General features: G+C 41.1%; 1 protein-coding gene across 1 annotated transcript in view; it reads left to right on the top strand.

Moving 5' to 3' along the window:
• The window catches only part of SH2D1A (SH2 domain containing 1A), an 85,126-nt gene extending 71,331 nt beyond the window's left edge, over positions 1 to 13,795 (top strand). The window contains exons 3-5 of the mRNA XM_043493121.1: positions 8,428 to 8,491; positions 12,061 to 12,196; positions 12,872 to 13,795. Of these exons, the coding sequence (XP_043349056.1) occupies positions 8,428 to 8,491; positions 12,061 to 12,196; positions 12,872 to 12,912 (241 nt within the window). The 3' untranslated portion in view covers positions 12,913 to 13,795. The remainder of the gene's footprint in view (positions 1 to 8,427; positions 8,492 to 12,060; positions 12,197 to 12,871) is intronic.
• Positions 13,796 to 14,352: the final 557 nt, after the last annotated feature.

Raw genomic sequence — 14,352 nt, 5'->3', positions numbered from 1 at the left:
TCAAATGATTTTTTTTGACAACCATTTATGTACCATACTGCATTAAACCTTTAGGGAATAATTAGCAGCTAGAGTATAAAACTGTTTGGAGCTCTTGAAGCACTGATAATGGTGACAAGACTGACTCCCGTCTAATCAGCTTTAATTTTCTCTATTTGTTCCATCATCATAACCATAGTATCTTAGTTTCTTGGAGTTTTTAAGTTCAGTCACTGTGCCAAAACTTTCCAGTACAGTAAGCACATCAGCTATGCATGGTGAGGGTGGATTCAGGATCATGAGTCAGCCTTAACGTTGCATTTCTTTTATTTTCCATTTAATATTCTTGATGGAAATTGCATAGCAATTGCATTTATTATAGCAAGGCACATAATCATCATATTTTAAAATGTCACAGAACAAAAATGTCTTGGCAATGAAACTTCTTCCATTCAAGGTTAGCATTGTAAATAGCAGGTTTCAGAGTAGCAGCCATGTTAATCTGTATTCGCAAAAAAAAAGTACTCCTTTTCTTTATTGTAAATAGCTTTCACCATTTTCTTGTGTAAGAAAATTCTTCACAGTACCTTGGTAAATTCTACTGAAGTGAATATTTCAACCTTCCCAACTCATTGGAATGAAGATCATTGTCAAGAATAATTTTTTGATGGATTTTATATAATTAAAATATTTTTGGGACCATTCCAATAAGACACAGGCGTTCTGAGCCCTGGATAATTATGAGAGCTGGTAGAAAATTTTTCGACAGCAGTTCTATTAGAAAATGTTGTTTCACTGAAATTTTTCTTGGGAATCTGTTGATCTTAATTAAATTTCACTAAAAACATTGAGATGAAACAGTTTGATATTGTCCAAACATTCCATTCTCTCACTTTTGTTATGGAATGTTTACATTTTTAATTGCAAAACACATTTCCATTAATAAATGTATTTTATTTTAATATTTAAAATACAAAACAATAATTTCATTGAAACAAAATATTTCAATTGACCCAAAATGAATTTTTTTTCAAAAATTTTATTTTGCAGAAAAATTAGACACTTTTTTCTCATTTGTAACAAAAATAAATTTCAGAATGGCAGAATTCATGGGAAATGGAAATTCCAGTTCCTGCTCAACTCTAACGATCTCCATGCAATACAAGTCAGCAGAAGAGAGAGAAGCTGAGAAAGTGAAGTTAAAATCCAGATTAGGTCTAGTCTAGACTTTGGAGGCTCATGATTGAGGCAGAATCACTGGTAGGGTTTGGGATTACTTTGTAAGAATTTTCTATTTTCTTCACTGAGAAACAGCAAAAGTGAAGAGTACTTGAGACAACATGGATAATCTCTCCTCTGTAACAGGCTACATCTGAATAGAACATTAAAAACGCAGCTGCATCAAGCAGAACAACAGCCACCTAGACATGTAAAGATGGTGTTATAATAGTAGTGACACTAACACAAAGGCGTCCATCACAATTCTCGTAAGTCTGGCCCACACTAAAATAAATCCACTGAATCATCCATTGTTGCGAGATTTCTGCCTTCTTGGGATAAAATCTCAAGAGAAATGCTGGTTTGTGAGATTTTGGCTGCTCATGAGCCAGAATCAGAAAGTTAGGTCCCTTTTAATTTTTCGATCTGACTCTAAACCAAATCCATAGATTTGTATCTGACTCTATTTCCCAAATTTGAAGAAGTTCATATTCAAGGTTTTGGTTTGGGCCAATCTCTACTTTCTAGTTAATGGTGCAGCAGAGGCTGAGCCAGATAGGTTTAGGATGCATGCTCTGGACTCAGAAAAAAGTATGACAAGCCAATGGTCACAGGGATGCTGCCTTCAGATGTTGTGAGGGGCTCAAGATCCCGAGGAGAAAACTGTAAAGTCAGAGGATCTCCAATTTTTTTTGCCAAGATGTGACATGCTCAGACCTAAGCTGGTTACAGACCAGAAAAGGAGAGCATACAGTTAAGTTGAGCTAGGGCTGTAAAGCGATTTAAAAAAAATTAATCACGATTAATTGCACTGTTAAACAATAAAAGAATACCATTTATTTAAATATTTGTGGATGTTTTCTACATTTTCAAATATATTGATTTCAATTACAACACAGAATACACAGTGTACAGTGCTGGGTCATCATCCCAGACTGCTATAACATGAAATATATGGCAGAATGCAGGTAAAATGGAGCAGGAGACATACAATTCTCCTCCAAGGAGTTCAGTCACAATTTTAATTAATGCATTTTTTAAATAAGCGTGAACAGCATGGTACTCTATATGTTAATAGTGAAATGAATCGCAATTAATTTTTTAAAGCATGATTAATATTTTTGAGTTAATTGAGGCTTCCAGGAAGTGTTTGCCAGGTCCCTGCAGGAAGCTCCGCGTGCTGCCCCTGTGCCTGCAGGTGCTGCTCCCGCAGCTCCTGTAGATCACAGTTCCCGGCCAATGGGAGCTGTGGAGCCAGCGCTGGGGGTGAGGGCAGTGCACAGAGCCCCTGGCCACCCATGTGCCTCAGGGCTGCATGGACCTGGTGGCCACTTCCTGGAGCCTTGTGGATCTCAGTCAGGCAGGAACCCTGCCATAGCCCCGGCTCCCCTTTGTGCTGACAACTGGACTTTTAATGGCCCAGTTGGCAGTGCCAACTGGTGCCACCAGGGTCCCTTTTCAACTGGGCATTCCAGTCGAAAACCGGACGTCTGGCAATGCTATATGTTACTGAGTTGAAGGTACGTAATCAAGTTAAAGGTTATGTGCAAGGTGGTGTAAATTACATGTCAATCAGACTGGGTTAGAGAGTCTAAACTGCTGTAACGTATAAGTCAAGGAGCCAGAAGAGAGAATGGTCAACCAGCAAAAGCAACTTCCACGAAGGAAGTGTAAGCTAATGTAGGTCTTCCCCCCTAATTTAACTTACACCTCATTCTGGCCTCTCCATGAGTAAATTACTCCCAGTTAACCTTACAGACATACACCTTATTACATCCTTAAACAATGCTAAGGATGCAACGTCAAGAACTCATGAGTTTGTCCATACAACCTTGTGCATATGCATTATGACATGGTCTTTAATTACATGCTCACATATTTTTACACAGTATCCCTGCCTAATTCATTGCACAGGGCAGGCAATGCTCATTGAATCAGCAGCTCTTCAATATTTTATTTTCTCTTCATGGTTCAAGGTGTGGCCCCAGGCGTTATTTATTGCATGCTATTCAAACTCTGCTCTGAAGATAGACTTATTAATTTGAACATGGGCTTTTCAATGACGCTCATCATTATATTATCTGAGTCCATCACATGCATGCATTAATTCATCTTCAGCACACACAAGTGAAATGAGGGGATGATATTATCCTTTTTTTGTAAATGGGGATTTGAGGCACAAAAACATTAAGGCCAAAAGTATCCACCAGCTTTTGGTGCCCAATTTGAGATACCCTAAAAAATCTGAACTGAGGTATTTAGCATTATATAGGACTTCATATGTTTATAGCACAGCTTCCATTGACTTCTTTTGCAGCTGAGTGTGTTCAGTGCATCTGTCCCCTCCATCTCTAAACCTAAGCGGCATTGCAACCATGTGGGCCAGGTTGCAATGCCTGGAGTGAGGAGCTGGGCCCACAGGAGCCACTGCTGCGATAGCTGCAGATTTTATTAAAATTCTCAGTGATTGTGAACACCATCGCACAAACAGCCTTAATTCTGGCATTGCCTAACATTTGAGTGCTTGACTTTGCAACTTCAATGTTCGTTTCACAAAGGTTTTTTTGTGTGTAAATTGTTTAGGTTTTTAAAAAAGCAAACTGAAAAAAAAATCCATCACTATACGGACACTCACATGGGTCATCAGGAGGAGGAAATCCTTAGATCCACCTCACAGACTTCTGGCACCTGAGCGAATGGAATAGCTGGTAGCCGTAGTAGGTGGTTATTGTCTATATGGACCAGCACTATAGGCACACTCTTTGCCAAAGAGTTTCACAGATATTTGCCAAGACCAGAGAAATCTTGGGTTCCAGTCTGTTCTGGAGGGAGTATGACCTAGAGGTCACAGCTCCTTCTGCCTAGTTTCCCCACAAGCCTGACCCTTTCTGTTCCTATCCCAGTCATGTCTCTTTCCCCTGTCACCTCATCCCAGTCTTCCCTTACCCCTGTTTCCTCTGACCTCAGTTTCCTTGCCTAACCAATCTATCTTGCCTCCCTACACCTTCATCTGCTCCTACGCCTGGTTGTCCCCTAACCCCTATCAACTCCCAGGTCCAGGCTACCCCCAGTCTTAGTCTCCCCTCCCACAGGCTCCTTGTCTGCCTACTCCTCCACCATCTTCCCCATCTGGCTCTTGTTCCCTCCTCATTACAATCAGACAACATCCTCTTCCCGCTGCCGGGGTCCTAATGGGCAGCACAGAGGTTACAGCAGAGATAGTCTCCCGCTTCTTAGTTTCGGTGTCCAGCATCACATGGACCACAGCAGCTGAGAGCAGCAAATGGAGTGAAAAGCCTGCTCAGCCCTGTATCCCCAAGATAGAGCATACTCAATGTATATGGAATTGTGAGAATTTAGCAGCCAAACAAACAAGTCTCGACTGAGCACGTATGAACTGCAATTTTTCAAAAGCTTATAACCTGGCCAAATTTAGGTGGTTTCCCCTGGGGACAGCAAAAGACACATTCTTGAAACAAAGCCAATGCTCCCATCAAATTCAATGTGTGGAGGCACTCGAGTCTTTTAACAAAATGGTTATAAGATTTTTTTTTTTTTTAACCTGGCCCAAACAATGTATTTTTCCCTGATAGGTTCAGCTGTTTCTGAGAGTGCTTTTTTTGGCAAAACTTCCCAAAAAAATTTAGCTTGAGGCAGATACCCAACATGGAACATCAGTTTGAATGGTCAAAATCTGGCGAAGTCATAAACAACTGAAAACAGGGATATACTGTGGGAAGGGTGGGCAAGCTTAGCTACATGCAGCACTACCAGCTTGGCCTAAATCATAGGTTATGGATTAAATTCCAAGGTGATGTGTTAATGTCTAAATAGCCTGCCAGTTCATAGGAACTGATACTGCAAACTCAAATAATTCTGGACAGAGCTATATTTAAGGAGACAGCATTTAATGTAATTTATTGCTGAGTTTGCTTTTTTCAGTTGAGTTTTGGGCCTAAAAATGAATAAACTTTAGTTGAATAAAATTTCCCAATCAAGGTACAAAACATTTGGCAATTATTTCAAAACATACCATACTGTTAAAATGTCATGGTTAAATTATAAATTGCAGCAAATGGCTAATATCCTCCAGCTATTTCAACAGTGCAGAAGATTGTAATTATTCACCTGTTAAAGTAAATGTGGCTGTAACACGTTTGAACACAGCTGAAAAGGGAGGAGGGGGGAGGCTAGGTAGGCATATGCTGTCTCGGTGTATCGTCTGCGCGAAAGCCATTTGTAGCTCTTTGGGGGGCATACTCTATAAAGGAAAAAACCTATCATATAACGCAAAGTATAGTTTCTGTAGTAGAAACTTTACTACGCTTTCCCCTTGACAGAGTTTTCCTAGTTATGGTATCAAAGTAGAAACTGTTCTCAGCAGGAATCAAAGCGACCCTTTGTTCGACAGATTTTAAATCTATCGATCTATCTAATGTGAGATGGGATGTTAACTAGCTATATCCTTTTCTACAAGCAATATCCAGCACGGTACTTTTTGCCAAAATTATTTTCTAAGCCATTTCATGAGCAATTAGGAGTTATAACGTCTTTTTTTTCTCTGATCAAGAAGCTGGGCAAGTGACTTTGTGTAGGCCTTGGTTTACCATAGTGTTGCTCCATACTTCATTCTATGGAGTTTCACCAGCGTAAAACTGGGGAATTGCAGGGGTGAATCAGGCCCACTGAGTACAACAGTCAATGCTCCAGTCATCACTTTGTTGAGAGTGTTGCAATGTGGATCCAGATTTCACATTGCCTAAATTTCAGGGATGTTCAGACCTCGGCTTTTCACTTGGGCCATTTTAGAGACAGGAGCGGGGCAGACTGAGGCCCTGGGGGGTTGGATAACTAGGAGGGTTCACAGGGTCTTCACCAACCCTGCAGAAAATGCTTTTTGCACAGGGGAACCACCTGCTGGCTGAGGCATCCCTGACTGCTCAGTTCTGTTGGTGCTGTCCCGTCAGGGAGCTGGGGCAGAGTTGCAGAGGTCCCCAGAGCATGGCCAGTGCATAGGAACCCCATGTGGAGTGCCCTTCTCCTGATTCTTCCATGGGACTTAGGGTCAAACACCATCCCAAAGGGAAAAATTGGGAGGAAGCTCCATGAGAGAACCCCAAGAGCTGGCTCTCTCCCTCACCTGTGTCCTCCCGCCAGGAGTTTTTCTGTATCAGGGACTTGCCCTAGCCCTGAGACGAGTGCAGGTTTTGATCTGATGACATGTAGTTCATTTACCTACAAGGATACACTGTGTAAGAAACAGGATATGCCTGAGCCTGTCAAACTAAGAATAGTTCCAGCCTGAGCTGATTTAGTGAGAGAAAATTGAGCTGACAGCTACTGGGGAAATACCTCATTCAGTGTGCTAAAAGACTGCCTACATGTACCTTATATCTGGTTTTACTGGCATAGGGTACCTAGGTCCGTGGGAGGGGAAAGGAGAGAGTGGATGGGAGCTGCGCTACACACTCACAACTTTAAAAACAAGCAGCCTGTCTGCCTGACCCTAAACATTAATGTGAGACAGGTTAAATCGTGAACCTTTGTTTAAAACATCTGGGGGCTGCGGCCATGCAACGGTGAGGGGGAACTCAGCTCAGAATCAGGTTGTGGGCAAACTGAAGGTAGAATGTGCTTTAAAGTGGTAATGAAGTTCCTGCTGTTTAACAGAAAGTTTTACGATAAGATCATATTAGTTAAGAAAACAGGTATCAAAAGTGCTATAATTCATTTAGCTGAGACAAAGACCTTGAATAATAGTTGTTTTCTGGGACGATCTAGAGAAAGGTGCTGTTCAACGTGCAATTCAGCATAGAAACAATGGGCCAAAGCCTCATCTTCAATGCCACTGACGTCAGTGTAGCTTCACTAGTCTGCACCAGCAAATGATCTGGCCCAATAAACCTGATTTGCCACTGCTTTGCACCGTGTGTATGCATTCACAGCTGTGCAATGTGACAGTCCAAGGGGTATTAATGTGGACAAATCAAAACAGTTATTAATGACTTCCTATTTTGGTAAATTACTTCCGATAACTAGAAACATTTCTGAAGTTATCAAAATGAATTTTCAGAAATAAGTGATTGAGTTGCAGTGACACATGATATGGTGCATAAGCAAATATGTTCATGTAGCTGTGTCATTTATGACTTCTATTTGGTAATAACTACTGTGATATTATGTATAATTTGAAAGAGATGTAATATGTACCGTCTCGCTGAAAAATGGCTAATGCTGAAATATTTAATAATGCATAACGTCTTGGTGGAAATGCCAGATTATTGTAAATTTATTTCATTTTCTGAATGCATTGGGCCTGATTCTCCATTGCCCTGCATCTTGTGCAGTCATTTCCACCTTTGCAACATGGGTGTAAAACACCACTGGTCTGATCTGTTACCATTTACTTTAACTTTGCACAGCAAGTAGTTTACACATGTAGCATGTCACTGACATCTGTCACTTTGCTTTTAAGTCACATCTTTGAACCTTGGGTTATATATACAAGATCATGTAAAGTACTGGGCTCCTTCTAGCAAGATTGACTCCAGACATCAGTTGATGTCTATTTTCAGAGGTCCCTGAATGGAAACTATGTGTTTAAAAGAGATGGAAGATTTCATGATCTCATAAAGTGATCAGTGTTTCCAGGAGACACTGACCGTGGAACAGTCCAGGATGGAAGTGCAAAGGCAGAGATCTGAGGGTTAGGAATGTATTAGCTAGACAAACTCCAAATTGCCTTGATATTGTGGGTTTAGATTTCTAAATAAAATACATCTATTGCATAGCACCTGGGAACATTTGCAGTTTAAAAAAAATTACTTAGCAGCATCATCATCTACTAATGATGTTCTATTTCCTATTCTGTTCTAATTCCACAGGAAGTGTGTCCGATACATAAATAAGCATGTAAAAGGTCACTGATGGAAAGTTAAAACATTTACGCAGGTTTCATTGTCTAATATGGAGCAACTGTAGATTTCACAGGCAGAGATGGATCAAACAACGCCCCCCTCCTCCAGGTCATAATACAGTGCAATTCTTGGGATTCAAACATAGCTTACTGATCTGGGTCCAAATTTTTCATTTCTAAATATAGGCTACATCGACTAATTTATTGCTAAGGAAAGAATCTTATCAAATGAACTAATTCCAGCATTACAGAGCAACTGTATACTAAACCGGACAATAGACATGACTAATAAATACATGTTGATTCTTTCACAGATATAAGGGTTATGTTTATACCTACAGAGTGTCCAAGACAGATACAGGTTCCTGGAGTGCCGAGGTATGTATTGCTCCTTCTCTTCTAAAAGTTCCCACATTTGAGCGTAGGTATTGATTTCAGAAAATATATCTGGATTATTCACCTTTCTGCAATATCTGATTCTCATGTAATTTAATCGGTCTCAAGCGAGCCCATCACTGGTGCCAGGTCTGACAATTTTGAATGCACAAATTCATTCTGTTGCAGTTCAGCTGTTACAGAATGCATCAGTACACTATTTTTCAGCATTTCAAATGGCAGAAATACTGTGTTTTCATATTTTGACAGGCACAGTCAATATTAATTTCTCCTCTGCCAAACATGCCATTAATACCAGAATATTCAAAGCAATTCCTTATGATTTACAATGTTTTTAACTTAATTTCTTGACAGATTGTGTTTATCAATAGTACAAGGACTGGTGTAGCAGTAGGTGCAATAACAACAGTGATTTAAGTTCATGGCATAATTTAGGTTCATGTGAATACTAATCCTTATTTATTTTCAGAACTTCTTGTTCTTTGGATGTAGTCAGCATATTAATTCATAATTAGCTTTCAGTTTGCACATAAATGAACACTGATTTACAAACATTAAAATATAATTTAACAGGTTTAATTCTGCTGGCAAAATTAGAGCAGAATTGTTGTACTGCACTGAAAACACCTGGACCAGATTCTGATGTCAGTTAGGATCAAACCCTGGAGCTGAATGTGCTTCACACCCAATCCTGATTTTTCTTTTTTTTTTTTAAAAAATTACTTTCGCATCACTGTGCAAAGAGCTAAAATGAGCCCCATGCTCCACCTGTGTTTAAATACAGGGACTTGACTCTACATGCTTGCATTGGCTTCAGTGGATGTTTTGCCTGTGGTGGGGCATAGGGGAAGGCCCTAGTATTGGACCTGAAATACAGACCATGAGCAAACAGTTATTTGTTCCAAAACAGGGAGACTTGCTAAGCCCCAAAACTGAGTTGATAAGAGTTAATTCAATAAACCAGATGCTGGCCTGGCTTACCTCCTGTACAAATCCACTGGCCTCAGGGGAAGCGGGTGTATGGGATCTAGGCCAAGGCAGAATTTACCTCATTCTGTTTCAGAGTAGCAGCCGTGTTAGTCTGTAGTCACAAAAAGAAAAGGAGTACTTGTGGCACCTTAGAGACTAACAAATTTATTAGAGCATTAAATTTATAATAAATATATATAAATATAATAAATTTGTTAGTCTCTAAGGTGCCACAAGTACTCCTTTTCTTTTTCCTCATTCTGTTCCTTTTCCTGAAGGGAAACTGGTACTTTCATGAGCTGTTGGAACTCATGGGTGAAAGCCCAGAAATTGCTGAGGGACATGGTGGTGCAGTGCACACCGCAGTAGGATGGACAGCACCAATACATTTTTGGCAGGGTCAGGCTGGAGCACAGGCAAAGCAAAGCCTTCGTTTGGGAATGGGATTAAGCAATTCACTAGCTAGCTTCATCTCTCCCTGTGGTAGTAGAAAGGGAGATATCAAGGCAGCACCAGACAGCATGCTCCTCCAGCAGCAGCAATGAGGAGGAACGCTCGTGGTGTTGGATCCTCCCCTCTGGCAACTGGAGATCCTGGGTGCCCCCTCAAATCATTAGGGAAATGGATGCCTAAATTCTGCCCTCAGTCACACCTCATTGAATTTGTCTTACTCACTACAGCATTTCCCCCCCCCCCCCCCCGCATCAGCTGCCTCCGTTCTCTTCTCTCTTGCTGAGGTTGGTTTATTTTTGAAAGAACCAAGAGCAAAGCCTCACACGAGACAATTTCAAAATACTGACACTCAAATCTGGGCCCCCACGAAGTCAATAGCAAACCTTCCATTATGTTCAGTTTACTCTTGCTGATGCTGAGAGTAACTTCCACCCCACCTCCATGGGAGTATAAGTGGCGAATACCACAAGTATACCTTCCCCCAAAAGGCTGGGTGAGGAGAGTGTTCAGGCCCAGCCAGAGTTGCAGAAGGGTGTGATGTGATGAATCATTTAAAAGTTGCTTTAGATGTCTAGTAAAAGCCCTTGAAGATAGAGATAAGCTGTGATGGGCATCTGCAAAGATTAATTGAGAAGGATAGACAAAATGATTTGAATAAAACCAGGTAACAGTTTACAGAGCCCCTTGATACAAAGAAATGAGAGATGTGACTAGTTCACAGATGCGCAAAAAGGAACCAAACATTCCAGAAAACTTTTATAAATGGGCTGGATCCATGTTAATATTTACAGTCAGAGGAACACCATCATGGGTGCTAGGTCTTCCTCTGGAGCACCTTACCAGTGAGCTGGAACCATAGCATAGGCATTCTCTATCAATGACTTAATGAACATCATGGTATGCTGACTGCCCATGGTGATGCTTTTAAGAGCCTGGGAAATGAGATTAATGAGCTGGAGACTAAAATAGGATCACTAGCAGGACTCAGAGGTGGCAGATTGGAGGGCTGATGTGAGCTCTCAGTGTGATGAAACTTCTATGAGTAGCACTGGAGAATTGGCTGTGTAATTGTTATTACTGCTGAAGACACAAAAGGGGAGCTTGTTTTTTCTGACCCCAGGTGGAGCTCGTATTACAGCTGGAGGTAAATTTTTTTCGTGGCCTTTTGCTTTGTAAAGTGAGCAAATCTGACAAGGAGGTCCTGGATGGAGGATAAATATGGAATTCCCCGTATAGTGTCTTTTTAGAGTCATTGTCCTGACTGTAGCAATACTTCAATGGCAGTTGTGTACTTATCTTGAGTGACGAACAGACCCTGTCAAACTCTTGCCCTTCCTCTACCACCTCATGGCCAATTCCAGGAACCATCAGAAGAGAGCCTGATGGTGCTGAAGTCCCTTCACTTTCACAGTGTGAAACCAGGATCACAACGACCTTGCTAGACTGAGGGCTATGCTTACTTGCTGTTCTTGTCTAGCGTCATCACATCTAGCTATTTCCTTTCAGTCTTCCTGTACAATAGAAGACCTCACAGATGTATCAGGAATCACTCTAATACTCCTAGGATTTTTTAAAAATCAACATTTCTTAGTCTGTTCCTGAAGTTTTTATTTCAGCAAAATTTTAATTGACATCAGTGAGAGATTTGCCCAGTAAGCACCGCAGGATCTCATCTGTCTTGACTGACAAGGCTTTATTCTTCAGGATGGTTATTAACAGATAGCTCTGTCCAACTGCAGCGGCCATTTTAGTGAACGGTAATGGGTCAATGCCCTCCCTGTTGTACCCCCCCTGAAATGACTGGAGGTACGTTAGGGATGCAGCTGATCTGCATGGCTGCCCTGTGAGATTGTGGCAGTAGGCAGAGCCAGTGGGCATGCAGTGCAGAGAACAAGCTTAGCTAGTACCAAATCACACCTTTCAAATGGCTGGCTATGCTCCTGGGAAAGGGAGAGGAGAGAGGACAGCTCCAACAAATCTAAGTTGGCTCTGAGAATGGACTTCTCTTCTTGCTGATGTTTTTACATTTGTGGAAACAATGCTGTTATATAACACCTCCTGGGCAGCTGGGTAGTGGTGTTCCCCTGTAGCCTGTTGTTTGGGTAATTTGTTGATCTCTCACTTTACAGACTGCACCTGGGGTTAACAGACGATTGTTCCGGAAAGTACACAACCTAATTACAGCATTCCAGAAGCCAGAACAAGGCATTATAACTCCTTTGCAGCATCCTGTAGTGAACGATGCGAAAGCCAAGCACCCACAAGGTACTGCGAGGAGCACTTGGGATCAGAATGGCACGGGCCTGTGGAGATTACCATCATATGTGCTAAGGGGCAAGATCCAGTCTCTGATCGTCCCCAACCCACAGGCATGCATGGTATAAAAGGCTGTGTAGCACTAGTTCAGTGCTACTAAGCAGCAAGGGACAGGCCGTCCGCACCACATGCACACTGCAGAGCTACATCCATGATAGCAGAAAAGGGTGGGGCAAGGGTGAGACTCTGTTGACCTGCTTCCCTTAAAAGATTGTGAGGAGCTGAAGCAACAGTTACACAATGGCTGGGCGGGTATGCTCCAGCTTCCCTCCATCCTGGACACCCCAGGCCTTTGGGCAGAGAGAATTCTGGCTTGTTTGCTTCTATTAACCCATGGCATTCACTACAACAGCATACATACACCTCCTAAGGGCTGAAAAATTGGTATCTTCCTAGCACCTAGTCTAGATTGTGGGGGTCTGGATAGATGCCTTGTGGTGCTAGCTAGGGAATTTATATCCAACTGCAGCGTTGTATGTGAATATATTTCTTTTACAGCCAGTTGCATCAATGGTAGACAAGATGTAGTTAACCCCCATGCCTCCTGGTAAATACAAAGACTATGAGCTTTTGCCTTCTTGCAGGGTTCATCTTTTTAATATGTTTATGTTTTTTTTTTTGTAGGAAAAAAAGGCAATCGTGACTTTTATTTGCATCCTTCATGAAGACACGTCCCAGAGTTTGAAGTAATTTAAATAGGCTTTTATACGTCTCTTTTTTGTATACACTCCAGCACAATATGCTGTAGATTATAGACATTACAACTCTGTGAGTTTTCCTGTAATAGTTTCAGAAATGTATGTTTAATGCAACTTTTAGTCTGACGTTTAAAAGATTGGCATGAATCTGTTTTTTTTTATAAAGATATGGGAGAAAAATAACCAGCAATTGGATGACTTAATACTTTCATTTTCTGTTAGTGCTTGCGAGTTTTCTATTTGAATATTAGTTAGTCTTTTTACATAAAGTTACTTTAGTGTTTGATTTCTAATTGAAATTCAGCCCAGCACAAGTCCTAAGTATCAGTTAAGACCCACGTATGACTGCAGAATAGTGGCTTTTATATTGCAGATGCCTTGTGCTGGCTCTCTGCTCAAGGATAAATTTCACCCCAGAAGCGAATTTCAAAGGTGAAGGCCTGTGTATTCCCAGGAGTCGAATTTTAGGTTGGTTTCATATGCATCATCCACTTCTTGCTGGGTGTGCTGGCATGCTTGTCCAATCAGGGAAAATAACCTGTACTATCTGCCCAATCTGAACAATTAGAACTGACCAGCAATGTAGCAAATTCAGTCTGTGAGCCAGTCAAAAAAATGTGTTGAATCTTTCTGAACAACAAATGAATCTGAGGAAATTGTTTACAGATATTCTGTGAGCTGGAGAAAGGTGGCTAACTTTGTCCAAAAAATTATCCTTTCCCTAGGATTTGCACTGCTCTTCCTTTTATTTCTGGGTGCCTATGAGGGTGGCATCTAGATGCCAAACTGTCCTCCATTATAGTGACTCCAAATCTAAGCAACTACCCTTACTCCAGCCTCTGATGTCACACAGTAATTTTCAAAAAGAAAAGGAGTACTTGTGGCACCTTAGAGACTAAGCTTTCATGAGCTACAGCTCACTTCATCGGATGCATTTTGTGAGCTGTAGCTCACGAAAGCTTATGCTCAAATAAATTTGTTAGTCTCTAAGGCGCCACAAGTACTCCTTTTCTTTTTGCGAATACAGACTAACACGGCTGCTACTCTGAAACCAGTAATTTTCAAGACAATCCGAGTGTGCATGTGGATTTTAGAACAACTAGAAAACGTGTCTGTTAAATAGCAAGCTCATCTCAACCTTAACTATAGGGAGGGCACTGCCCACCTATAATTAACAAAGAATGGGAAACTATTTTGAATATATTTAAACTTTTATCATACTGGGCAATAATAATTTTTGTTTTGCAGCATTGCCAATACCAAGTGGCCAAAAAACCATGATTCTGTGTCCTTTTCCCCACCCCTCACCCCCCAAAACATTGTGACTGACTTAAAAATCATCAGCGTTTTTTAAAATAATAGTATATTTGGGTCTCTCTTTGCCTTCTTGTGTTTGAGCCTTTAGGG

This window comes from Dermochelys coriacea, chromosome 9 (genome assembly GCF_009764565.3).
Source record: "Dermochelys coriacea isolate rDerCor1 chromosome 9, rDerCor1.pri.v4, whole genome shotgun sequence".
NCBI lineage: Eukaryota > Metazoa > Chordata > Testudines > Dermochelyidae > Dermochelys > Dermochelys coriacea.
This window is presented reverse-complemented; position numbering and strand designations above follow the sequence as displayed.